Below are 27,098 nucleotides of genomic sequence, written 5' to 3' on the forward strand. Positions count from 1 at the left end.
GGCACAGAGACAGACACAGAAACAGAGACAGAGACAGACAGAAAAACAGAAAAACCAAGAGAGACACACAGAGAGACAAAGATAGAAAAAGACAAAGTTGAAGGGAATTGTTTTGGAAGAAACTATATCAAATGCATAATACAAATTGGGACAAAACAAAACCTTTCCATTTTCTCTATTTTTGAGGTTAAACTAGTCTAAGGATAAAGCAATTAAGCATCCTTACTGTAGTTTCCTACCAAGTTTTCTCTTTGACTTTTTTACTTTACTTCCAAGTCCCAAATTAATTATGGCTATGGGCATTTTCCTTGTGTCTTCCTAAAAAAGGCATGTATTAACTTCCTAATCAGTATAAAATTACCCAAGCTACACTTCTTTTATAATAATAATAATGATAATAAAAGCAATGTCTTCTTGTTTTGAAGGCTTAACCAAATCCAAGCTACATTTACTTCAGGGTTCAACTAAAGGCTTTCTTGGGTTTAGTTCATGATTTATTGATTTCCTCTCATCCAAAGGCAGAGCTACTGAGCCAAACCCCGTGGTTACGCCTGCTGGCTTTTTACCCTGGCCCTTCCTTTGAGGAGCAAATCCAGCTGTCCCTGGCCTTTGACTCCTTAACTCTTTCCAGGCAAGCTTGGCAGCCCAGCATCTTTTCCAAAAATGATTTGTTTTCTGAACTGATCACAGGTGGCATGCAAGAGGACTACAACAGAAAGATTAGAAGAAATTATTTTGGGATTACCATTGAGAGAATTTGGGTAGATTAGAATTTATTTACAGTGATGCTTGAAGAAACTGCTTCCCTTCTATTAGGGCCTAACACCTCACCAACTTTATTTTCAGAACTCCTTAGAAAGACACTGAGGTGGTATTTGCATTTATGAGGTGTCCCACTCAGATATAAAAATTCCTTTTATCTTCTTTCTTCTTCTTCTTCTTTCTTCTTCTTCTTCTTCTTCTTCTTCTTCTTCTTCTTCTTCTTCTTCTTTTTCTTTTCTTCTTCTTCTTTTCTTCTTCTTCTTCTTCTTTTCTTCTTCTCCTCCTCCTCCTCCTTCTCCTTCTTTTCTTTTTCTTCTTCTTTTCTTCTTTTTCTTGTTATTTTCTTCTTCTTCTCCTTTTCTTCTTCTTTTTCTTCTTCTTTCTGTAATTGCTGTCTCAGAAGAATTACAAGGGTAAGGCTGTAGTCATCAACTAACACCTGCCATTTTATGACTGAAACAAGTAAATCCTGGGATTGGGTTATAGCTGACAGGATAACAAAATAATGAAAGACTGAATTTTCAAGGGACTACTTATACTGAGTCACAAAGACAGCAGGCCGATGTTGTAAACTGACCTCCCCAAGAACCACAAACACCTGCTCTTTTATACAGGGCATTAATCATTTGGATCTGGATGATTTCCAAAGATTTGAGATAGAGAGAGAATAATATTATTCAGTACAACTCATCAGAGTCTCAGATTTAAACTTTCTATATTTATGGTTAGAATCAAAAGGTGTCCATGAGGGTGAGTTGCAGACAGAAAATCTATCTCATACTTTCCCTTTTTCTTCTTTCCACCTCTCTTCTCCCTCTATGTAGCCCTCAATTCTGATTATGGTAGGGGGCTAAGGGACTCTTCTTATATTGAAATAATAGGAAGAAATGTCTAGGAGACTTATAAATATAAGATTTTGATTTTTCAATTTAGGTTATGGTGCCAGGAAAACAGAACCAACTTCTTCTCAAGCCTCTGCTTTCAGATACTGAATACAAAGTCACTGTGACTCCCATCTATTCTGATGGAGAAGGGGTCAGTGTATCAGCCCCTGGAAAAACCTGTGAGTATAAACCCTCTGCCCCTGGATATTAGTCTAAAAATTTATTATTTTCATAAATGAACTTTTTTATTATTTCTCAGGAACATATTATTTATGCTCCCAAGAAATAGCTAAGTAAAATCTGATATCTGTGCTATGATGTTAATAAACATCGAGCAGATGATAGTATGAACCTGAGGTCTTCTCTCAACACATCATACATTTAGTTTGGCAATATGTGAATTTTCTGGTGCAATAGTTTAAAATTTTAGTTCCTCAAAATTGGCAAAAAAAACTCAAAAGTTAAAAATAGTCAGTGTTAGAGCTGCTGGGAGAAGGCATACTACTACATGATTGGTGGAGCTATAAACTGATCCAAAGCAGTTTCTTTGAGGAAGGTAATCCTTTGTTCAACCCAGAGATCCTACTCCTGGGTACATAATCCAAGGAAGTAACAAATGCTCTTTTGTGTTAGCAAATAATTGGAAACAAAATAAATGTCCCTCCATTGGAGAATTTTGAAAAAGCAGTTTCTCTGAGGAAGGTAATCTTTTGTTCAACCAAGAGATCCTACTCCTGGGTACATAATCCAAGGAAGTAACAAATGCTCTTTTGTGTTAGCAAATAATTGGAAACAAAATGAATGTCCCTCCATTGGAGAATTACTGAAAAAAAAAATAATGGTTTATGAATGAAATTAATTGTCATTATGCCATAAGAAGTGGTGAATATGTAGAATCAAGAGAAACTTGAGGAGACTTGTATGAACTGATGCAGAATTCACCACCAAGAAAAGAACCAAGTAAAGAAAAAGAAAAAGGAAGGAAAGAAGGAAGGAAGAAAAGAAGAAGAGGACAGAAAAGAAGAAAGAGAGAGTAGGAAAGAGAGAAGATAAAATGAAGAGAGGAAGGGAAGATGGAAAGAAGAGAGGGAAGGAGTATGGCAAGAAGGAAGAGTAGGAGAAGAGAGGAAAGAATAGAAGATAGGAGGGAAGAGAGAGAAGGAAGATAGAATGAAGAAGGGGAAGAAAGAATATAGAAAGAAAGAAAGAAAGAAAAAAGAAAGAAAGAGAGAGAAAGAAAGAAAGAAAAAAGAAAGAGAAAGAAAGAAAAAAGAAAGAGAGAGAAAGAAAGAAAGAAAGAAAGAAAGAAAGAAAGAAAGAAAGAAAGAAAGAAAGAAAGAAAGAAAGAAAGAAAGGAGAGAGGGAGAGAGGGAGGAGAGAGGGAGAAAATTCAGCTGTTTAGATTTGACTTGACTTAAAAAATTTACAGTGGCTCTTTTATTTAATAGTACTAAAATATTCCTTTTCTCCCCATTCCCAAGTTGTTTTGGTAATTTCCAGTGCTGTCCAATGGCTATGAAAATGTAAATGTAATTATAGAAAATGCAATGCCTCACAAAAGAGCATATTACATTTTAGGTCTGTTGCCTGATTTATTTTAGATTCAAGACAGATGGATCAAACTAGTTCCATGGAATTGGTTGTGCTAAGTACTCCTTAGGTCATTTCCATTTCCTTAGTTACATGACCTGACTTAACATTTAGACAATACTGAAATATTATTATGACTTGGGACAAAGTGGAAGAACACAGAATCACAGAATTATATAATATAACATTAGTCAGCCTACTTCTGAACTCAATCCCTGTCTATGACATACCAACAAGTGATCATTCAGCTTTTTCTTGAAAACTTCTAGTGAGGGAGAATCCACTGTTTCAAAATAGCCTATTTTACTTTGGGATCCTTGAAGTGTCTGGAAAATTTTTTTATATCAAACCTAAATCTGTCTTTCTATAAATACTATTTATTATTACTAATTTTGCCCCTTTAGACCAAACATAACAAATCTATTCCTCATTACACATAACAGTTCTTTAAAGATTTGAAGACAATGAGCATGTTCTTCTGGCTGAATGTTTCCAGTTCTTTAATCAAGCAATATTGGGGCAGGGAACAGAACACAGAGTGTTTCCAGAAAGCACTCTTATCCTGACTTGATCAGTATCCTCTGCTTCTTGTCTCAGCTCTCAACCCATTTTTTAAAAAAAGCCAAACAAATGCAATTTTCAGACTAAACATCTCTATTAATATTTCTGTTGTATCATCGATAATATGGCTCTATCATCTCATATTTTTAGAGCACCTTTTCTGAATCTCTCTTTCATCCCTATAATACTGCAATTTGTACTACAATATAAATTTAGTAGACTATAATATCCTTGAGGACAAAGGGCTGGGGGTTTGTTTTTTTTTAATTGTTGCACATTGATACCCAGCATAATGCTATCCACACAATAGATACTCAGTAGATACTGAATTGAATTGGGTCAAACTCCATTACCAAACAAATAACAGACTATCTGTTATATCTTTCTAGAATAAAAAGATCCCTAAGCAACTATTGATGGCTATTTTTTCAAGCAATTTTCTCCACAATCATGTTTCAATAGAAATAATAATCATTATTCTGAGTTTGTTTGGGGAGAAGGGAGGAGGGAACCTTTGATGAGTGTATAGGGTGGAAATATGTCCCTAAGAAGAGTTTGGACATGACTGTAAATATTTTATCAAAAGCATTAAAGATATCTTAGTAATTTTTAGGGTTTAGTTAGAATCCCCAAAGTTAAGATGAATCAATTATGTAAAGGATGGACTTCACTGATGGGAGTTTCTTTCAGAATGCTGTTTTGGATTCTGAGGAGCTAAGCTACTAGGAATTATTCTTTTGTACTGGCCTATAAAAAGGGTACCTTTTTTTTTTTTTTTTTTTGATATTTCCTACTGAAACAATTTAACTTCTCTGTTTAACAGCAACACACAGAGAATAAATAAGTACTATACTTTATCAATATTTTTCTCCATTTTAGTGCCACTCTCTGGTCCCCAAAATTTACGTGTCTCAGATGAATGGTATAACAGATTGCGAATTACTTGGGATCCCCCATCTTCACCACCAAAAGGCTACAGGATTGTCTATAAACCCATTAGTGGTAAGTAAATTATTAAAGGTAAAAATAATTAAAATTTGCTTTATCCCATTTTTTCATATAACTACTTGATCTTGTCTTTTTATTTGAAAGTAACATTGTCTCTTTGGGTACATTTCAAGTGATTTCTTTTTCTGCCGATTTTTATTATTACTAAAGTTCATTTTTCCTGTTCCTTCAGTTCCCGGTCAAGCATTAGAGACTTTTGTGGGGAATGATATTAATACCATTCTGATTCGAAACCTCGCCAGTGGAACAGAATACAACGTGAAAGTGTTTGCCTCTTATCCTTCTGGCTTTAGTGATGCACTGACAAGCGAAGTGAAGACTTGTAAGTCTCACATTCTGTTGGTTTCAGTCTTCAGACATGACAACCTTTTAATTCATTGATTAATTATTCTTTCCCAAATGGCCTTTTCTTTTTCTCTACATAGGTCTTTTGTAGGAAATAACATCTAAAACCTCATTAGTGGAACAGAGAATACTTTATCTAATATTTGTCATATGCTTGTAAGGTAGGAAAATAGTTCATTGATAGAGCAGATTAGCATTAACATGGAATTCAGATAGCTATGATAAAAACTTGTAGGAAAAAAACTTGTTATACCATTCATCTGAGACACGTAAATTTTGGGGACCAGAGAGTGGCACTAAAATGGCACTAAAAATATTGGTAAAGTATAGTACTTATTTATTTTCTGTGTTTTGCTGTTAAACAGAGAAGTTAAACTGTTTCAGTAGGGGGGAAAATTGCTTTAACTTTTCAAATGAGGTAAAATTTCCCAATTTTTTTTTTTGATAAAATCTGCTGTCAGGCAGGAATAAGTCCTAATCAAAATTGCTACAGGGAAATTGTCTTCCTCTAAGATGTCTACCAAAGATTTTCTCATTTCAAGAACTTAGTTCACTTAAAGCCAATCTTCTCTGGTATGGGTTTTATGCTATCCCACAAATTTGAGACCCTGTCATTGCCATGAACTCCCAACTGTTTCCCTCTTCTTTCTCTGAATACACAGAAATCAATTAATATCACAAAATTGAGGAAGTGTATTTAAATATTCATCATCATGAAATAAAGCTTTATATTATTCATTAAATAAAACAGACCAAACTTCTGATGTCACTCTCAAATCCCCAAACTAATTTCATTAGTTAGCCTTTTCTTATACTTTTTATTTAATTTAAAATAATTTGCTTGTTAATATGCTTTTTATTTGATTTCTGTGTGGCTTTTTGCCCTTCAGTTAAGATTTTGAGTGGATCATTATTTCCAAATAAAGAGAAAAAAGTTCCCAATTACTAATTAGAAGTATGCCACACATATAGTAGAGAGTTATTGCCATAGCTACTTCTCTGAAATAAAAGGTCATTTTGTGAGTTTTTAGTTCTTTTAATTGGCCCTGGAAGAGAAAGGGGAAAATGCTAAATAAAGGCTAAATAGGATTGGGCACTTCTAATGAAAATGACACCATGTTGAATGCTGAGAAGCCAACTAGTAAAAAAAAAAAAAAAAAAAACCACAGTCTTTGACTTCAAGGATGTCATATTTTATATGTGGAAAAATGTTCTAGCAAATATGAGAAATATATTGCAAAGATTTATTGCAGCATCTTAGAATTAGAAGTACAGATACCTAATCCAATCTGAATATGGACGCCCTCTACAACACCTTGGCAAGTGGTCATTCAGCTTCATTTGAAGTCTTCCATTGATGGGCAACTCATCTCTTAAGAAAGCTGATTTCATTTTTTGACAGCTCTGAATGTTTGGAAATTTTTCTTATGTTGGCGCAAAAGATCTAATTTGGATATTAACTTTGAAATGACCTTCAAAAGCCATATAGTCCAACTCCCCTCATTTTATGGGTGAGGTAACCAAAGTCCAGGAAAGTTAAGTTGCTAAAGCTCCTACAAGTACTGAGAGTCAAGGATGGGTTCTGAACTCTGGACCCCTGACTCTACAAATTGTGCTCATTCCATTGTTACAACCACTGCTTGTTAACATTGTTTGTTAAATGGGGTACCCAGTATTGGATACATCAAGTATTGAACAGTGTCTTGATATGGATTAAATTTTTTGTTCTAAAAACTCCTTCTACAAAGATATTTTAAGATCACATGAATTTTTTTTTCATCTCCTATGTTACATTCAGAACTTTTAGTCCATGAAAACCCCTAGATATTTTTGTACAAATAGCTTTCTAACTGTATCTCCCCAATCCAATTATTGGTTATTGTTTTTTAAGCCAAGTATAGAATGTTATATTTATCTATATTAAATTTCACCTAATTAAAATGTGATTCATTGTTCTAGCTGTTGAGATTTATTTGGATCTTGAATCCATAAAATATTAGCTATCCCTCCCAGTTTCATGCCATCTGCAAACCTGATAAGATTGTCATCAAGAAGAATGATGACATTCTTCTTTTAGCCAAGTTTCTGACAAAAAATGTCCAACAAAATAGGGTCAAGGAAAGAGTTGTGGCATTCCAAAAAAGAAGCTCTCCTTTTTTGTTTTTTCTTATTTTACCCAACTTCTGATTTCATTAGAGATCTCTAGATAAGGAAATCCTTTTGCTAATGCAGATGGGTACTGTTTAGCAACATAAAGTTTGAGAGAATTGATCAGGAGCTCTGAAAGGTAAGTGACTGCCTCAGATCATACAATAAGGATGGGTCAGCAACTGGACTTTCTACCTCAGAGAATAGGTTTTTTCTCCACTAGATTATGCTGTGTCTCAGAGATATTGTCATATGTTAAAAAAAAAAAAAAACAACCTTTTTGTTTTGCCTATTCAATAAAATTTTAATATCAGTTCAATAGGGTAAAAATTCAACAAAATAACATTTAATTTAATTTAATTTAATAAACATTTAATAGATATTTATAGTTTGCATAACATTGTCCTAAGTTCTTAGAATACAAAGATGAAAAAAATTAACTTTTGTTTTTATCAATTTTCACGTGAATCACTTACATGTCTATAATTTTGTACTGTCAAAATTTTATGTGCTCTCTCTTGCTATACCACATGGCTTATCTCATTTGTGTCTGTCTCAAAGACAGTTGGTTTCTTGTTATTTTATATATATATTATATATATTTTATTTATTTATTATATATATTTTATGTTATTATGTTATTATATATATAATATATATATTTTATATATATATAAAATAAAGATCGACTGTATTTCATTCAGTTAAATATTTTTGTCTTATCCATTTGCCTGTGCCTGAAACCAGGGTTTATGTTTTGGTTGTCTTTAAAGTGATTCATTTTAATTTGGAGAGAACCAGAACAATTATCTGAGCAACAATAGATAGGAGCACAGAGCCTGGAGTCAGGAAGATCCAAATTCATATTTCGCTTCAGCTGTTTACTAGTCATGTGACTCTGGGCAAGTCACTTAACCCTGTATGCCTCAGTTTCTTCAATTGTAAAATGAGCCAGAGGAGGAAATGACAAGTCATTTCAATGTCTTTGCCAAGAAAATCCCAAATGGGGACAATAACAACACTTACCTCCCAGAGATGATGCTTAGCATAGTGTTGGACACATAATGGATGCTTGTTTTCTTTCTTTCACCTAGTCCAAAATCTTCTTTTTATAAATGAAGTCAAGACCCACAGGAGTTAAATAGCCTAAGATCATAGCATCCTACATTTAGAATTGGAATGGACCACCAAGGTCTTTTAGTTCAATCCTTTCATTTTCAGACAAGAAAACTGAGGTACAGAGAGACTGACTTGCCCAAGATCATATAGGCAAACTTAGTAAAATCTGGATTTGAATACAGGTTTTATGACTCTAAATCCAGGTTCTTTTCTTTTTACTACACTGACTCCTTTTGTTATTCAATTAGTCAAAAAACATTTAGTAAGTGCCTTGTCAGGCACTGGGCTAAATGCTGGGGCTACAAAAAGAGACAAAAGACAGTCCCTGTCCTCAAAGAGCTTACAATCTAATGGAGAAGGCAACAACTATATATAACAATAACTCCATATAACTCATATGAGTTATGCTCATATGAGAATAGCTCATAATACTAAGCTATTTGCAAGCTAAGTCATAAACAATAAACAGAAAAGAGCACTAGAATTAAAAGACATTGGGAAGGGCTTCTATAGAAGAAGTTGGAATTTGAAAGAAGTTAGGGAAGGTAGAAGGAAGGCAGAAGTGAGTAAGGGGACCATGGGGGCCACCAGAGAGAACATCTATTGCTGAGAGGTAGAATATCTTGTTCATGGAACAGTCAGGAGGCCAGTGTTATTGGATCAAAAAATATGTTTGGGAGAACAAGGTATAAGAAGATTGGAATGATAGGGCAGGGCTGGATTATGAAAGGTTTTGGATGCAAAACAACATTTTGTCTTTGTTGAGCTCAAGATGTCTATTGGACATGCATTTTGAGATGTCTGGGAGACAGTTGGTCTGCAAAGAGATTGAGACAAGATAAATAAATTTAAGAATCATCAGTAATTAAATTCTTGAGAGCTGATGAGATTATTAGGTGAAGCAGTATACAAGGAGAAGAGAAGAGAGCCCCAGATCAGAACCCTGACAACCTATGAGTAGAGGGTTTAAATGAGAATCCAGCAAAAGGGACAGAAAAGAAGAGGTCAGAGAGGTTAGAAGTGAACCAACCAGTAAGTGTGATGGTCTAAAAACCCAAAGAGAAAAGAGTATCAAAAAGGAATGGGCTGATTAAAAGGCTGAATGAGGGTTGAGAAAAGCCCATTGGAATTGGCAACTAAGAAATCTTTGGTAACTTTGGAGAGAGCAATTTCAATGGAATAAGGTTTTCTTTAATACCTTTGTATTTATATTTTATTTGTTCATTACTATGCCATACTACTCTTCTATACCATACTATACTATACCATAGTACTCTTCGGTTCCTTAGGAAAGTATGGAAGCAGAAGCATTCTAGGCATAATGATTCAAGTATTAAATTAATAATAGAGTTTGAATTTAATTCCAGAGTTGTATTTGGAACTCTAAACCTGCCCCCCCCCATTTCATTCTGTGTACAAATAGGATACTATAAGACATTCCCCACAGAGTGTAGATATTAATATTTCCATTTCATTCTAGTGTTCCTGGGAGTGACTGATCTTGAAGCAGAAAGAATTCAAACAAATAGCTTGTGCCTCAAATGGAAACTGCACAATCATGCTACTGCTTACCGGGTTGCCATAGAGAATCTCAAAGGTAAGACCTTGTGTTTGACAATGCTTTTCAGTCACCTGCTTTGTGCTCATCACTGTATTTGATACTGTGAGGATCAAAGGGGTACAGATACACAGGATGCACTCACAGCTCTCATAATAATAACTCACATTTATATAGTATTGGGAAGTAAATTCTATTATTATACTTATTTTTCAAGTGAATACATTAAAACTCAGATAGGTTAATTGACTTGCCCATGGTCATACAGCTCATAAGTGTCTAAAACAAGATTTAAACTTTGGTGTTTTGGATACCTAGTCTAGCACCCTGTACATGAAGCCCCACAACATCCTAGCAATCTACTTGGGGAGACCAGAATTACATAAAATAAGCTGTCACTGTACTTGGGCTTGCAACCTATCTGGCTGTTTGTTTTTAGTTTTATATTTCTTGTGGCATCATTTTTGGGGTAAGGATTTTCCTTCCCTCCTTTAGTAGTTCAAGTAACTACCTGCATGATATGTGATATGTGAATTTATTTCCTCCTGGGTGTTGTAATTCTCAAGTAAACTGAAAGCTTTTTAATTTTCTTTGCTCAATTATTCGTAGAATCAACCTCCTTTTCTAAAGGACTAAAAATTCTAGTGGAGAAAAAAAAGAGGTTGTTATTGTTATAATTAGGCAGAATAACAATGTCCTTTTTATTTAGCATTTTGTAATTATAATATTCATCTGATTTTCACAAAAATGTGAAGTTGACATTGAAACAGTATTACATCCAATTTACAGCTGATGAAAATGAGGATAAAGTGAAATAATTTGCCCAAATTCACAGCAATAGTAAATGACTGAGTTGAGATTGAAAGTTAGGATTTCTGATTCTATGATGAATTTTTTTTTACCACATCATATTTTACCACAGGCATTGCACATAAAATTTGCAGAGATTTTATTGGGGTACCAATAGAAAAAACGAAATTATTTTTAAAGGACTTCTTGTCAAATTAGTAGAGAAGCAGAAAAGTCTCTACCAATTGATAAAATGGTGTGATGGTCATTTATACCACCAAGATGAAGTATATGTGTGTATATATGCATGCATACATACAATGTGTATATGCACATATACATACAAACATATTTGTAGTTGTTTAGATATTTTAATAATGTTCAACTTTTTGTGACCTCATTTGGGTTTTTTGGGGGTACACACACACATATATAGACATATATATATATGTGTGTCTATATATACACACAGAGACATGTATATACATACCTCTATACATGTGTCACATATGTGCAAATATGTGTATATATTTAAATATATACATATGTGTGTATGTGTAAATATATATGTATACTCCAGTATTTAAAAGGGAAAAATGAAAGGAAATACATTTATGTGGAAAGTCTTTAAAAAGCTAGTCATACAGAATGATTCAAAAGATGAATGGAAAATAATTTAAAAGTATAATCAGTCAAATCTACTTGTACAAATCTCCTAGATAGTTAGCTTATTTGTGGATCAGTGATTGGCCCCTTATGTTGTACTGTGTAACCAATGTAACCAGTGTAACCAAAGATAACATTAATCTGGAAGCCTGAAACAAATAAGCTGTTTGTAAAGCCAAGATCTTTGTTGGCAGGAACTTGAGCTTAGACTTCCTTCTTATCTGGGAGTTAACCTAACTTGTACTTCCTCAGCATAATGGGGAAGCAGCCAGAAATGTCTTTAACGGATCCAAGACAGTTTTGATTGAATAAGAATGAACAAAAAGTGCTGTTCATTTTCTCATTAACATTTAATACATCAAAAGATTTTGTGATTCAATTAGGCCATAACTCATTCACTCTGAAGTCTGTTTTTTTCATTATTGTGGCTAATCAACATACCGGCAATCAGTTCCTATGAGTAGGTTCAAGAAAAAGGGGAAATGTATATTTGAATCTTTTGTGACTGAAGTAGAAGTGACTGGCTTTCAGATAGGATGTTTTTGCTGTCTTATTAACTCCACCTTTGAATATCTTCTGATGCTAGGAGTCCATTGTTCCATGGGAAGCTAAGACAGGACTACCAGCTGTTTAGAAGTGATGATATCACTCACCACCACTGAGAGAAGTGAGGTGGTCTGCTGGCCCCCAGAGCCATCTGAGGCTGTGGTAGATCCCTGGGTCTTATTTTACTCAAGCTTCTAGTGCACTTCCATCTCCAGCCATGCTATCATATGAGCACTAGCAGCCCTCCTGCTCCCATTTTCCCCTAGCTTCTTAGCTTCCCAGTCCTCTTATTGTACTATTATTATTAGAATGTAAACTTCTTGGGAGACAGGACTTTTTTGCCTTTTTTTTATATGTGTCCCCAGTCTTTAGCATGGTGACTGATTTTCCATGATAAGAACTTCATAAATGCTTTCTCTCTATGCTCTGTCTTTTTCTCTCAATCTCTTTGTCTTTCTCTCATTCCCACTCACATATTTTTGAGAAAAAATAACAATGCAACAGTAGGTCAGTAGAAAGGCAACTAGTAAACTCCACTTTGGTCAGTGGCTAGGGGGTTGGGTCTGAAGTCAGGAAAACTCATCTTCTTGAGGTCAAATGTGACTTCAGACACTTATTAGGCACATGACCACAGGCAAGTCAATTTACCCTGTTTGCCTAAGTTACTCATCTGTAAAATAAACTGGGAAAGAAAATGGTAAATAACTCCAATATCTTTGCCAAGAAAACCCCAATTGGGATTGACAAAGAGTCAGGTACAACTGAAATCCAAAAAATATTTGTGCACCTGTTTATTTTAAAATATTGCTCCTCACCATTTGAGGGGTTTCCAATTTGGTAGTTTTCCAATTTGTCCTATAAAGAGAGGTAATCTCAGAGCTGGCCTTAGAGTCAGGAAAACTTGGGATCAGATATGCCTTTGACATAGTGACTTTATAACCCAAGACAAATAATTTAATGTCTTAGTGTCACACACCCCCCATGCCATTAACTAAAATTAGAAATTGTAGAGCAGGTTCTAATCTTCATCAGTAGAAGGAAAATTCTCATTGGAAGTTTCTCATACTAATGACATCCCAGGACTTTTTTTTAAAAGTATTTCTAATCCTGTCTTTTTTTTTTTCTTAAATGGGCACTATGAAAATTTAAAATATCTTTATATTAAAGATAAAATAAATTCTTTATATATATAATCTTTATATTAAAGATAAAATAAATTAATAAATTAAAGATAAAAAATATTAAAAGATGAAATAAAATATCTTTATAGTCAAGGAAAAAGAAATTGTTGGGGTCAAAGGTCTCTTCAAGAGGGACAAAGTAACAACCCAATTTGGGACAACCAGTCAGCCACATATCAGGTTCAAGATCAGAGTTTTCTTTGCCTTTGATTCATTCTGGATCAGACCCCACGGACAAAATGGGACTTGGGGGAATCAGAAACTTCTACAAGACTAAGTTAATTGTAAAGATGTTCTAACGGTTCTGGTCTGTTCTAGGAGTTATCTTTGAGATGACTAACCATCGGGGATAGAACTTGGAATTTTACCTTATAATTTAATTCATTTCCAATTCCAATTCCAATTATCCAGCTGTCACAACTACTCCATATTTCATGAATAACTTGGGGCTCTTCATTCTGTGTCTGAATAGAATACATGATCATTCCCATTATCTTCTGACATAGACAACTGGGTGATACAGTGCCTAAAATCAGGAAGACTCATCTTCCTGAGTTCTGGTTCAGCACCAAACACTAGCTGTATGACTTTGAACAAGTCACTTAACCCCTTTGGCCTCAGCTTTCTCATTTGTAAAATGAATTGGAGAAGGGAATGATAAATTATTCCAGTGCCATGAAAATCCAAAATGAGGTCACAGAGACAAAACTGAATGTGACAAAACAACAATATGGTGTTATAATGCAACTTCTCTGATATTTAAAATAAATAGCTTCTTATTTTGAAAATATATGAAAAGATAGTTTTCAACATTCACCCTTGCAAAATTTTGTGTTCCAAAATTTTCTCCCTTTGTTCCCCCACCTCCTTCCTTAGATAGCAAGTAATCCAATATATGTTAAACCTATGCAATTCTTCTGTGCATATTTCCACATTTATCATATTGCACAAGAAAAATCAGATAAAAAAGGGAAAATGCAAAAGAAAAAAAGAGAAGCAAAAAAAAAAAACAATAAAAATGGTGAAAATACTATATTATGATCCAGAAAATGTGATCCACATTCAGTCCCCACAGTCCTCTCTCTAGATGCAGATGGCTCTCTCTATCACAAGTCTATTGGAATTGGTCTGAATCACCTCATTGTTGAAAAGAGTCCATCAGAGTTGTTGCTGTACACAGTATTCTCTTGGTTCTACTCACTTCACTTAGCATTAGTTCATGTAAGTCTATCCAGGTCTGATATCATTCTATTTTTCTGGAATCAAGAGTCCAAAAACTCATAAGAAGAATAATTTCTTCCTGAGACTAAACTTGTTGAATAATTAATCTTTACAACTGAAGTCAGAGCAGTAAAGGAGATGGGATAAAAAAACTTAAAATTCCAACAGCTCAGCTCAGATTCACTATATTATGGGTCTTGAGCTTTTGTTATCAGTTTCTGATGTTTTATATTGGTAGACTCATCAATATTTGTTATAACAGTTTAGATAATTTATTTGGTCTCAGCTCATAAAGTTAAATGTATTACAAAGATGGCATTTTTCCATCCTGGTCTATGAAAATTTCTAATTGTCCCAAAGGGCAAACTGTGGCTTCATTTGATGCAGTGTTTCTGGCACATGACACTAGAGAAATCCATCATAATTTGACCAATGACAATGTTTTGCTTTAAAGCAGAGCCAGTAAGCATGTATCACAAGGGCCAGAAGTAACACGGCCACTACGTCCATTCTCGTAAATATTTATTTGTTTTGGAAAGAATCTATAAATCCTTCCTCAATGATTTTATTATATCAATCACAATTCTCCCATATTGGAAAATATATTTTTATTTTGTAAAAAGTAAAAACAAAAAACAAAATTCAACTTCTTTATCTTATATATTCACAAAGATTTATAAAGAGAAGAATTAACCTAAATGAAAGAGGAAATGATACCACTGGAAACTATCATGATTCAGTTTGTTTCCTCAATTCCTAGGAGTTCCCTGTGGTACAGAGGAAAGAAAACTGAATTTAGAGTAGAAGATTTGAGTTCAAATACTCTTTTCCACCTTTGTGACCTTGGTGTTTAGTGTTTTCAGTCATATCTGACTCTTCATGACCTTATTTGTTTTGTTTTGTTTTTTTGTAAAGACACTGGAGTGATTTGCCATTTCCTTTTTCAGCTCATTTTGCAGATGAGGAAACTGAGACACATAGAGTTAAGTGACTTACCAAGAGTCACACAACTAATGTTAAAGGATTTAAAATCAGGTTTTCCTGTCTCCAGACAATAGCATTTTATCTACTGTGCCAATTATCTGCCTTAGCTGTGATTTATAAAAGGTCATAAAAAGTCATAAATCCTGTCCCATAGTCAGTTTTTGATAAATGCTTGTTGATTAAGTTAACTGATAACAGGTAAGGCCAATATTTCAGTCCACTTCTTTTGTATCTATAGTCAATATTCTCCCCTCTGTGCTATGCTCTGTTAATTTAACTCACATGGTTTTTTGGACATCAGATAAGAAGAGGACATATGAAATCTTTCTAAAAAGTATAAAAGGATAGGGACTGGACCTGTGAATTAACTGACATTGAGAATTCCCTGATGGGAAACTCCTTCCATTAATGCAGTTGGCAACTTCTCTACTATTTAGAATGTTGAGTTTCCTAGAATCTGTAGAACACTGAGGAGATTAAATGATTTGCTTGTGTCAGAGACACTGAGTTCTTTCTGGCTCCAAGGCCAACTATCTGTCCACTACTCATGCTGAATATATTTCTACAGTATGAGGCACCATATAAATGTAAGGCATTATATCAAGAAGAATTTGAAAGGAGTGAAAAAATGCAGAAAATTTAAATTAGTCTGTAGGCATTCCAACAGGCATGATTTTTTAAAAAAGAAAATAATAACTGACATTTAAAGAATACTTTACAGCTTATAAAGCTTCTTTCATACACTATCTCATTTAATCCTATAGCATGAAGTAGGCATGGCAAGTTTATTAGCCTAATTTTCCAAGATCAGTTTTATTGAAGGAAAAAGAAATTAAGGGTTTTCTGAGGATCCCACATAGGATAAATATTGAATGCACCCCTTTCTCTTGATTCTGAATCCAGGGTACTATGCAACAAGGGTGTCAAGAGCCTCTCATGGACTCCCATAGAAGCTAGAAGGATGCCCTGCCAGGTAGTCTAGTAATCAGAACAAAAGGGAAATCTATTAGGGACAGGAGGAGGGCAGATTTCTAGGACTTTGATTCTTTATGGAACTACAGGCAATTGGTGAAGTGGATACAGTGCTGAGTCTGAATTCAAATTAGTCTCAGATACTTTGTAGTTATGTGATCCTGTTTAAGTCACTTAACCCTCATCTTCCTCATTTGTAAAATGAGCTGAAGAAGAAAATGGCAAACCACTCTAGTAACTTTGCCAATAAAATCCCCAAGTGGAGTCACAGAGTGTTAGACATGACTGAACAGACCCAGTAACAACATAACTGGGAAGCTAGGACCTTTGGTGAAGAAGACCTGAATTCAATTCCTTGCTTTAGGTACTTACTAATTATATAACACTGGGCAAGTGATAACCTCTCTTAGCTTCAGTTTCCTTATCTGCAAAATGGAGATAATAATAATAGCATCTATCTCTCAGAGTTCCTGGGAGGGGAGGGGAATCAAATGAGATAATACATGTAAAGTCCTTTAAAGTGCTGTAAAATATTAGGTATTATTATTGATTCCATAGTACCTGGAGGTCTATGATCAGCTTTACAAATTATACTCCAATTCCTAGTCTCTCCTATTTTATATTCTAATCTTCAGGCAGGGACTTAAGTAGGCATCCTTTCCAGGACTGAATTATGGGGCCCAAATCATCATGTCTTTAGGTATACTGGTGCAATTCAAGGAATAGCAGATTGGTAATCTGAGAACCTGGGTTTCAATCCCAGCTGTGCTTCTTGCTACAAACCAGTTCTTTAAATTCTTTGTTTCTTGGACTCCTTAGCTACATAATGAGAGCTGCATTCTCTTGGGTCCCTCCTGGCTCCAAATCTATTGACTTGTGACATTGTTACATAAAAGAATTTGACTGAAACCCTTTTCAGTTAAATTTCAGTAAAATTTGTTGTTTAGGTAGGTTACTGCCTCATAGGAAGGTAGATTTAGAGCTGAAAGAAATTAGTTTGTTCTGAGTTACATAGTTACTACATGTCTGAGGTAGGATTTGAATGTGGGTCTTCCTAATTCCAAATCTAACACTCAATCCAGTGTTCCACTTAGGGATGCTTCTATAATAAAGATAAGTATCACCTACAGGATCTATCTGAATAATAATAACAATAATTACCTGTATTCTTATGGCATTTTAAGATTGATGAAGCACTTTTCTCAGAACAGCTTTGTGAGGTAGGTACTATTCTCATTTTGCATATGAAGAAACTAAGGATTTGTCCAAGGTCACACAGGTAGCAATAAATAGTACCCAGAACCTCTGATTCCAAAACCATTGTTCTATTGAACTATACAAGTTGGTAGGAATTCCTAGGAATTTTCTTCACATTGGAATAAATTCTCCATCTTCCTGTCTTAACATATAGAAGACTGTTCTACTTCTGACCTTGATACCCTGGCTGTACTGGAAACCTTCCTGAACACTCTTAATTCTAGTGTCTTCTCCCTACTAATTATTTCCTATTTATCCTGTATATAGGTTGTTTTCCATATTTACTTGTTTTCTCCTCCCTTATATTGTGGGCTCCTTGAGGGCAGGGATTATTTTTTGCCCAGTTTTAGTATTCACAGTGCTTAGCATAGTGCCTAGCCTACTGTAGGCACTTAATAAATGTCTAATGACTGGCTGGCTGACCTGAGGTTGACTTCAGGTTATACTAACTTCCACACTCACACAGTGGCTATATTGGTTATACAGAATGATTCTTTGGTCAACAGAGACATCATTTGTAGATTCCTTTAATTATAAACTTCTTTAGGGATAGGGAGTAGGCAGGGATTTTTGGATGATGAAAGTCCTGCTACCAATCCAGTTCAGGACCTTCTCTTCGGTTTAAGGTCTTTTATAGTTGCTGAAGGCACTAAGAAATGATTTGCACAGGGTTACAATTACAATATAAAACTTTCTGGCTTCAAGGTCAGGTCTCTACCCAATTAGCCACTCTGCCTCTTATGGATTTAAACTATGATTCAGTTTGTAAATATTCAATCTACTTGCTTTTCTTCTGCAACATATATATGAAAGCTCTGATGGAGGCACCACAAGATACATATAGAATGGCCAATGGTAAATGATCTCACTATGTATTTTTCTTTTTCTTTTCATCACAGATGGGAAGAAGCAAGAAACTACCATGGGTGGAGGAACATCTAGCCATTGTTTCTATGGACTTATGCCTGATTCAGAGCATAAAATCAGTGTTTATACACAGCTCCAAGAGATAACAGGACCCAGTGTAAGCATAATGGAAAAAACACGTAAGTGAATTGTGCATTCTCTCTCATCCATAGATTCACAGAATGACATTTGTGGGGGGTCAGCCTAATTGGCTCATAAATCTTGTTCCATTAATAAAAAATTGAGCTATGGTTGTCCAATAATTCATGTGATTCAAATTCCAGTCTCTTCTCTAGTCACGAAATTCACTGCAAGTTCTCCATTGGTCCTCATTACTATGCTTTGTTTTGTTTTCTTTACCTTGGTACATGCTTCAGAGCAGACTAGATATCAATCCATATGTTAATAAAGTTCCAGCTATAATGGCTTATATTGTAATCATCATCCATAAAAAAACATTTATAGTATGTAGCAAGAGGAATAGGGCATAATAACTAGGTTCTGACATTAAAACAGTGCCATATTACCAGAGATATGGGGGTGGAAATGGAGCCAACCAGCTCCCATTCATTGACCCTCTGAGGAGTTATTGCTAGATTAAAAAAAACTTTTCCATCTTTTCCCAACATGGCTATAGAGTTGATTTATAGAAGAGGAAATCACACAATTAAAAGAATGCATTTTTCATTGTCCTTTATTTGAAGATTTTTGGAGATCAAGGAAAGTGTGGAAACTCACTAGCTTTCTCTTGATTTAAAGTCTGAATACATAAAACATTGCTTCATTTTAATAACTCTTCTGGGGGTAACTATGATTTATGCAAATGCCCAGTGGTATACTTGAAACTCCTGTTGAGGCAAGGAATTTGAAGGCTATATTTGTATGTTTATGTGTGTATTATTGGTTGTATCTCCATCTTTTAAATCTCATTGATTGAGATATAAATAGCCATTAATAATATCATTTTCCTTTAAAAATAAGGGAACAGTTGTTTAGGAAAGAAAGTTTGAAAGTCATAGCTGTTCAGAGCTTGGAAATACCTTATAATCTTTATGATTTTTATCTAACCTAACTTCGTGTTCAGAGGAAACACTTCTATAACATTCTTAATGATTATTCAGTCTGTGAGTGGTATTCTTTGGAAAGTTCTTGAATTACATGGAAAATTCTCTTATTGCAACTTTTAACCCATTGATTTTTGCCCAGCTCTGGGGCCAAATGCAAGCAAATATTGCTTTTAGTGTGTACATACTGTGTACAATCAATGTACTTTTAAAAATATAGCTTTCAGAATTTAATTCAAGAGTTTTCAGATGAGCTTGGAGTATGGTCAGACTCTTTCCCCTCTCGGTCTAAATTCTGATGATGCCCAATTCAGTAGTATTGGAAGAGGAAGCTCAGTTGAAGAAGTATTGATATTCTGTTATTAATTATGTAGGCAGACATTGAGCTTCTGCCTTCTTCTGCATTTGAACTTGACCATTAACAAGAACAGAAACGAGCTTTTCTAAAACTATTACACTAAATCAATGTTAGAACCACTTTAGAATTGACAGTTTCATTACATTTACTCCAGGTGGCTAAATAGAATTATCTGAAAATGGCATCCAGACTTTCTGTCTACAAATAAGGAAATAGATAAGCTAATTCCCCCAAAATTGTTGTTGATCTATGGTAGTCACAAAAATCCTGAGAAAAATCAGATCAATGTTGTTGTAAACATAATTGAAGCCCGGAACCCCCCACCCCCAAATTATTGTTTCTTTAACAATGTTATCTCCTTGGATTCTTTTAAATTTTCTCCATTTTCCAGGGCCAATTCCAACTCCTCCACCAGCAACAACCACACCTCTTCCAACCATTCCTCCAGCAAAGGAAGGTAAGATAATAATAATATACTTGTACCTTTGAATTTTTGCTATTTCATTTGATTAGTTAAAAGCTTAAATGTACAGCCAAAAACCATCCTTTGTGTTAACTATTTTACTGTGACTACTATTAAATTATTGACATGGTCTATTGAGCAAATAAATTATAATATTAGTGAATTATATTCTATATTAATTGCATATCAATACAAAAATTTATTGTTTAAATTATCATTTGTAATAATAAAGACATATTGGACTCCACCAAGTTAGTACCAAAGCAGCTGCATAAAGCCACAACTCCTATCCTGAAAGAAAATTACTTATTATAAATAGATCCCTTTCTTTCAATCTATTCAGTCTAAAATGCAAAAGCAATGAATGTTTCCAGCCAGGGAGAAAAAATAGGACGTTTATGAATAAACATCTTGTAAGGTTGCAATCTGTGCTGGTGGAAGGCATTCTCCAACTAATGAAGTCAGTCTATATGTCAAAGTGATTTTCCTAAAGAGTAAATTCAATTATATTACTACACTACTCAATAAACTCTAGTGGCTCATGTACACTTCAATCTAGTGACACTGAAGGTCTCACTATTTCTCAAACAGGACACTTCATCTCCCAAATGTGGCATTTCCGTTAGCTGTCTTTTGTTCATGGAACATTCTCCACCTCCTGGCTTCCTTCAGAGCTCAGCTAAAATCCTATCTTCTATAGGAATTTATTCCTATGTTCTCTTAATTCTGATGCCTTCCTTCTATAAAGACTGTTAGCACATAGATATTTGCATGTTATCTTTCTCTCTCCTCTCCTAAATAGATTGTAAATTCACTGTCTTTTGCCTTTCTTTATATACTCAGCACTTAGTTCAGTGATGACATATAGACTGACTTCATTAATTGGAAATACCTTATAATCTTTATGATTTTTATCTAACCTAACTTTGTGTTCAGAGAAAACACTTCTATAACATTCTTAATGATTATTCAGTCTGTGAGTGGTATTCTTTGGAAAGTTCTTGAATTACATGGAAAATTCTCTTATTGCAACTTTTAACCCATTGATTTTTGCCCAGCTCTGGGGACCAAATGCAAGCAAATATTGCTTTTAGTGTGTACATACTGTGTACAATCAATGTACTTTTAAAAATATAGCTTTCAGAATTTAATTCAAGAGTTTTCAGATGAGCTTGGAATATGGTCAGACTCTTTCCCTTCTCGGTCTAAATTCTGATGATGCCCAATTCAGTAGTATTGGAAGAGGAAGCTCAGTTGAAGAAGTATTGATATTCTGTTATTAATTATGTAGGCAGACATTGAGCTTCTGCCTTCTTCTGCATTTGAACTTGGCCATTAACAAGAACAGAAACGAGCTTTTCTAAAACTATTACACTAAATCAATGTTACAATATTGCTGCAAAAAGCAGCATAATGACCCAAGTCCCTGCCCTATATACCTTTAATTCAGATTTTCTTATACCAGGTTTCATTGCATAGCCAGTTACATTTGCAATGGCATGTACAGACTAAATTATTTTTATTCTCTTAAAACACTCTGACACAAGCTCATTCTCCATTTACATTATTATTTCCTCATTTTTAATATGTCTCCAATAAATGCCCAAAAACCCCTCTTCTTTTAAGGTCCCTTGATTTTCCTCTCTCTCACCTTTACCCTACTTAGCTAAAACAGGCTGTGATTAGAGCTTTTGTAGGGGCCAATAAATACTTGGGGCATTCTGGGAAATAGAGCATGAAAAAAAATGAATTTTCATACCATTCCTTCTACCTTCAGTAAGTGGCAATGTATGATGATTAAGCCCTTAAGACAAAGATTCTTGACCTGGGTTCCATAGACCTCCAAAAGATCTGTATATAGAGTGTGAAGAGTCCATGAATTTGAATGGAAATATAGGTCTTTATTTTTCCTAACTTCACCTAAGATTTAGAATTTCCTTAAATTAATTTTTTAAAATTATTCTGAGGTATCAATAAGCTCCATTAGACTGCCAAAAAGGGGTAGGTCTATGACACAAAAATGGTTAAGAACACCTGTTTTAAGAGAAACATAAATGAAAATTTTTTCCTCAGTTAAATCTTTCAGCAAGCTTAAAGAGAATGTCTTCTGATTTTAGACTTAGAGTAGTTGAATATTATCTCTGATTCTTAAACAATTTCTGCTCTGCAGTTTGTAAGGCTGCCAAGGCAGACCTAGTGTTCATGGTAGATGGATCCTGGAGCATTGGAGATGACAATTTCAATAAGATCATTAAATTTCTATATAATACTGTTGGTGCCCTGGACAAGATTGGAGCGGATGGAACTCAAGTAAGTCTCATTAGTCAATTATACTAATCCAACATTATGTAAAATTGATGTCTGTGAAAATGCAGGGTTGGTTTTTTTTTTTTTTTTGTCTTCTATCATTGTTTTGTGAACATCCAAAAGACTAAAATGTCCCAGAAATAAAGGGAAGTGGTAGAAAATGGGCATAAATAAATGGACACAAAATGGGCAATGACATAAATATATCTCTAAGATTTTTCCAATTGGTCTTCCCACATCTGAATGCTTTTTAATAGTGTAGAAGTCAGAGCAGTGAAAGCCATGTCTGTATGATAGTAGGCATTAAATGAACAGTGCAGAATTTGGTGAGTGGGTTTGGTCATCAAATCAATTAGTATGTATAGATATACAGATACGTCTCAACTGATGAATGGTTCAATCCATTCTATTTCACATGATTGTTTTAAAAAGTTAAAAAACTAACTTGTATATAAAAAAAAAAAAGGTTGATTTGATGACCACATTAAATTTAGTGTCAGTAAAAAATAAAGTGCCAGAGGAACATGAGTTTGCAATTTAAAACTATTTTCTTTTCTTTCTCCATTACTTTCTTAAAATTTATGTAATCTCATAAATACCAAAGTGAAATCTAATGAGCTAGTGGCCCCACATGACATGGAACTGATGATCTAGGCTTTTCTCAGCTTTAACTTTCTGATTTTTGTCATGCTATGTGTCCTCTTTACACCATGGTCTTCTCATCTGTAAAAAATATTCTATTCACTATATGGAGGGTTTTTTTCCTTTCCATAGTTTTTATATGATAGTTGTAAGAATGAACTTCTTACAGCCATAGACTATTTGAAGGATAGGAGAGCAGGTGTTTTTTTTTTTATTATTCTTAATTTTGATCTCTACTATTTAACATATGTTTGGTGAAAATACCAGTTAAGTTTATGAGATAAGTCAAGTAAACTTAAAAGCTTATTGATCCTTGAAAAATGCTATTATGAAGTAAAGTATATACTTTCTATCCTCAGGTATCCATTGTTCAATTCACTGATGACCCCAGAACAGAATTTAAACTAAATACATATAAAACCAAAGACACTCTCCTTGATGGAATTAAGAATCTTTCATACAAAGGAGGAAATACAAAAACAGGTAATGAGAAGCCCTTATAATAATGAATAATTATTACTTAATTACTGAAGATATATTTTTGAAGTCCATTTATTCATGGAAGTTTTACTAAAGGCTTCAGATTTTTTTGGTTGTTTTAATGAGGGTCATTCTTAAATTGGACCCTTTACTTTTTAAACTCTTTCAGGAAAAGCACTTAAGCATGTTCGAGATGCCTTGTTTACTGCGGAAGGAGGAACAAGAAGAGGCATACCCAAGGTTATAGTGGTCATTACTGATGGGCGTTCACAGGATGATGTAAATAAAATTTCCAAGGAGTTGCAGCTAGAAGGTAATTACATTTGTAATGATGCCAGAAACAATTCAACAAATATTATTTAAGCAGTTACTATATGCAGAACCCTGTGCTGCCTGCTGGGAGAGATATAAAGCTTAAAGGATACAGGCTGCCTGCCCTCATGAAGTTTATAGTCTAATAAGAGAATGTCACACACACATACACACATACGTACACACACTTAGGAGAAAGATCCTTTTTGATTTGGACAAAGGAGGTGAGGGGGCAGAGGAAAGGCTCTTTGAAGAATGTGGAATTTGTTAGGCCTTAAAAAACAAGTAGAAATAAGAAGAATTAGGGCATTTTACAAGTAGAGAAAAGCATGAGAGAAGGAAATGAAATGGTCCAGAATGAGATACGTATAGAGGTTGATAATAGAGTACTATTTGGTTGGAGAGAAATATAGAGAAAAGGGAATAGTATGGGATAATATTGGACAGTTAAGTAGTATCCCATTATGGAGAACCTTGAATGTTAAGAACTTTGATGTTTATAGGCAGTTAGAATTCAGTGTAAGACCATAGAGGAATGATATGATCAAATGTACATGTGAAGATTACCTTAGCAAGAATATGCACCAGTAAGGTATGTAGAGAGAAAATGGAGACAAGTTAAAAGGTTATTATACAAAAAAGGTTATTATACCCCCTCTTTTGTTTTTTCTTTGTATCTGAGATTTCATAGTTGTTGATGTTTGCTAAGTTCATAACAAAGAAAAGTTTAAAATAAAAGGGACAATAAAAAAGGTGATTGTATGTGATAATGTTAAATGATAGTAAAACAAAATAGAATAAGATGGTGGCAGTGGGAAAAGAGAGGAAGGAATAGATACAAAAGAAATTTCAAAGTGGGAAATGACAAGACTTGTCAACTGATTGGATTTGAAAGGGAAAAGTCGAACACCAAATTTTCTAATGCCAACAATTGGCTGTATGGTGGAATCTCTGACTAAAATATGTTTCCATTGTTTCCTAAACATGAAATTTGTGTGTGAATATGTATATTTTAAATTTTCTTGCTATCCACTTTCCCCTCTTTTATATACTTACCTAATCTTCTATATGTGATTCACATAGAGCTCTCTGAGGCTATTCCCTCAATTTGCATACATATTATTAGGGGATAGAGAGTAAAAGTTGGCTCACCTCTGAAGTGGATATAGTTGGAATGATAGAGTCAAGATTTAAATCTAGGTTACCTGACTCCAAACTCAATGCTCTTAAATATAAACAAGCCATCTTGTTTTGCTTTGTGTTTTATCCCGCCACTTCCACCTAATCAGAAATTACAACATAAATTAGCTAAAAGCAAAGGCATTTAGAGCACAAAGACCAGCAGCAAAAGAATGAGTGCATACCTAAAGTTATATGATGATTTCTACACTAATAAAGGCAAAGGGAACAGTATGTTTCTCAGGCAACATTTCAGTGCCCTGATGTTTTTTCTTTTTATATGGTGTTTTCATGCTGTTCCTCCTGGGCTGAATGTTTCTCTTTTTTGGGGAGAGGAGACAGTATGCTCAGCTAGACTCCCTCTCTCAAGGCCAGGGTCAGCCTTCAACTTATAAAGTCCCTTCTATCCTGTGCTTGATTCATTGAGTTCCTGTAAAGTATAATATGTCTTATTGAACAAGAGGCTCCATTGGCATCCTACAGTGGATCTCCCTTTGTGGGAAAGGGAAGGAGAAAGGAATCTCCCAATCTTATCCCCAAATATCAAGGAGCATTTTCCATTCAAGAACTTGGTTCTTTTTCCATAGATGGTTTTCCTCTAGTTTTGCCAGTGTTCATGCCACTCAACTAACTGCCTTGACTGACTCTTTAATGTCTCAATTTTTAAAGGGATGTCAGAATTATGGATGAGTCTGAATTAGTCAATAACTAATTTCATCAATTTTGATAAAAGAACTTCACACAATGGATTAGAAAATTAAGACCTTGTTTATGCTTACTTTTAATGATTTTTATCTATTGAGTTAAAGGTAAATAAATTGATCTGGGGTATCCTGATCTACTGCCTTCAATTTCACTATAGTATAATGCACTGACTACACAAAAGAAATTATCCATCAGTATAATTTTAACTCTCTTTGAGTAATAAGTTTACTTCTGTCTGATTTTTTTTATGATCTGTCATAATTATTTATGCCTCATTTTCTATTTGTTTTTCTTTGTTTGGTTGCTTATTTTTGAGACAAAGGTGTTAAGTAACTTACCCAGAGTCATATAGATATAGTAAGTATATGAGGCTTAATTTGAGATCAGGTCCTCCTGATTACAGGGCTGGTTCTCCATCCATTGTGCCACCTGGCCTATTTCTGGAAAATGTAGAAAAACAAAGTTTCCTTCCAGTTCTAAGATTCTGTAACTTCACTGTCTTCATTCCAGGAATCTTCTGATATTAAAATTTACAAATATGAAATTGCTATTTATTTGTTTGTTTGTTCAGATCTATGATTCTATGTTCAAATCCTATGGAAATGTCTTCTGATGATACTAATAGGCAGCTATCTTATAACTGACAGTTTTAGAGATCTGTCTGGGACACTGAGAGTTTAAGTCACCTATTCATAGTTATACATGTCTAAGGTAGAATCCGAATTCAGATTTGCTCATGCTAAGAGGGGTCTTCTACCCACTCTGCAGCACTATTTCTCAGTTACTATATAAACATGAAATTTTAAATTGTATATTTGTGAGCATTGTATTATTCATTGCTGTTTTCAAGCTACTTAAAATACAAAATGAATAGTGATAATAAAATCATCACTATTGGTACATGAAACTGGTATATAAATCATGAAATTAGTACACAAAATCATAAAATTGGTACATAAGTTTTAATGAATTATAATGTTTGTTTTGCCTCACTTTCTTCTATGTATATATTTTAAATTTTGGACCAAAGACAACACAAGTGTAGGTATTAGTGATCTTAGTGATCATATAATCCAACTCTAACATTTTAT

General features: G+C 34.3%; 1 protein-coding gene across 2 annotated transcripts in view; it reads left to right on the top strand.

Moving 5' to 3' along the window:
- The window catches only part of COL14A1 (collagen type XIV alpha 1 chain), a 249,753-nt gene that overhangs the window by 121,694 nt on the left and 100,961 nt on the right, over nt 1-27,098 (top strand). For both annotated transcript variants that reach the window (XM_031947145.1, XM_031947146.1), the window contains exons 20-28: nt 1,696-1,825; nt 4,677-4,799; nt 4,978-5,127; nt 9,898-10,014; nt 18,491-18,637; nt 20,311-20,376; nt 22,553-22,692; nt 23,691-23,814; nt 23,981-24,124. In XM_031947145.1, coding sequence (XP_031803005.1) covers nt 1,696-1,825; nt 4,677-4,799; nt 4,978-5,127; nt 9,898-10,014; nt 18,491-18,637; nt 20,311-20,376; nt 22,553-22,692; nt 23,691-23,814; nt 23,981-24,124 — 1,141 coding nt within the window. The remainder of the gene's footprint in view (nt 1-1,695; nt 1,826-4,676; nt 4,800-4,977; nt 5,128-9,897; nt 10,015-18,490; nt 18,638-20,310; nt 20,377-22,552; nt 22,693-23,690; nt 23,815-23,980; nt 24,125-27,098) is intronic.

This window comes from Sarcophilus harrisii, chromosome 1, assembly GCF_902635505.1.
Source record: "Sarcophilus harrisii chromosome 1, mSarHar1.11, whole genome shotgun sequence".
Lineage (NCBI taxonomy): Eukaryota > Metazoa > Chordata > Mammalia > Dasyuromorphia > Dasyuridae > Sarcophilus > Sarcophilus harrisii.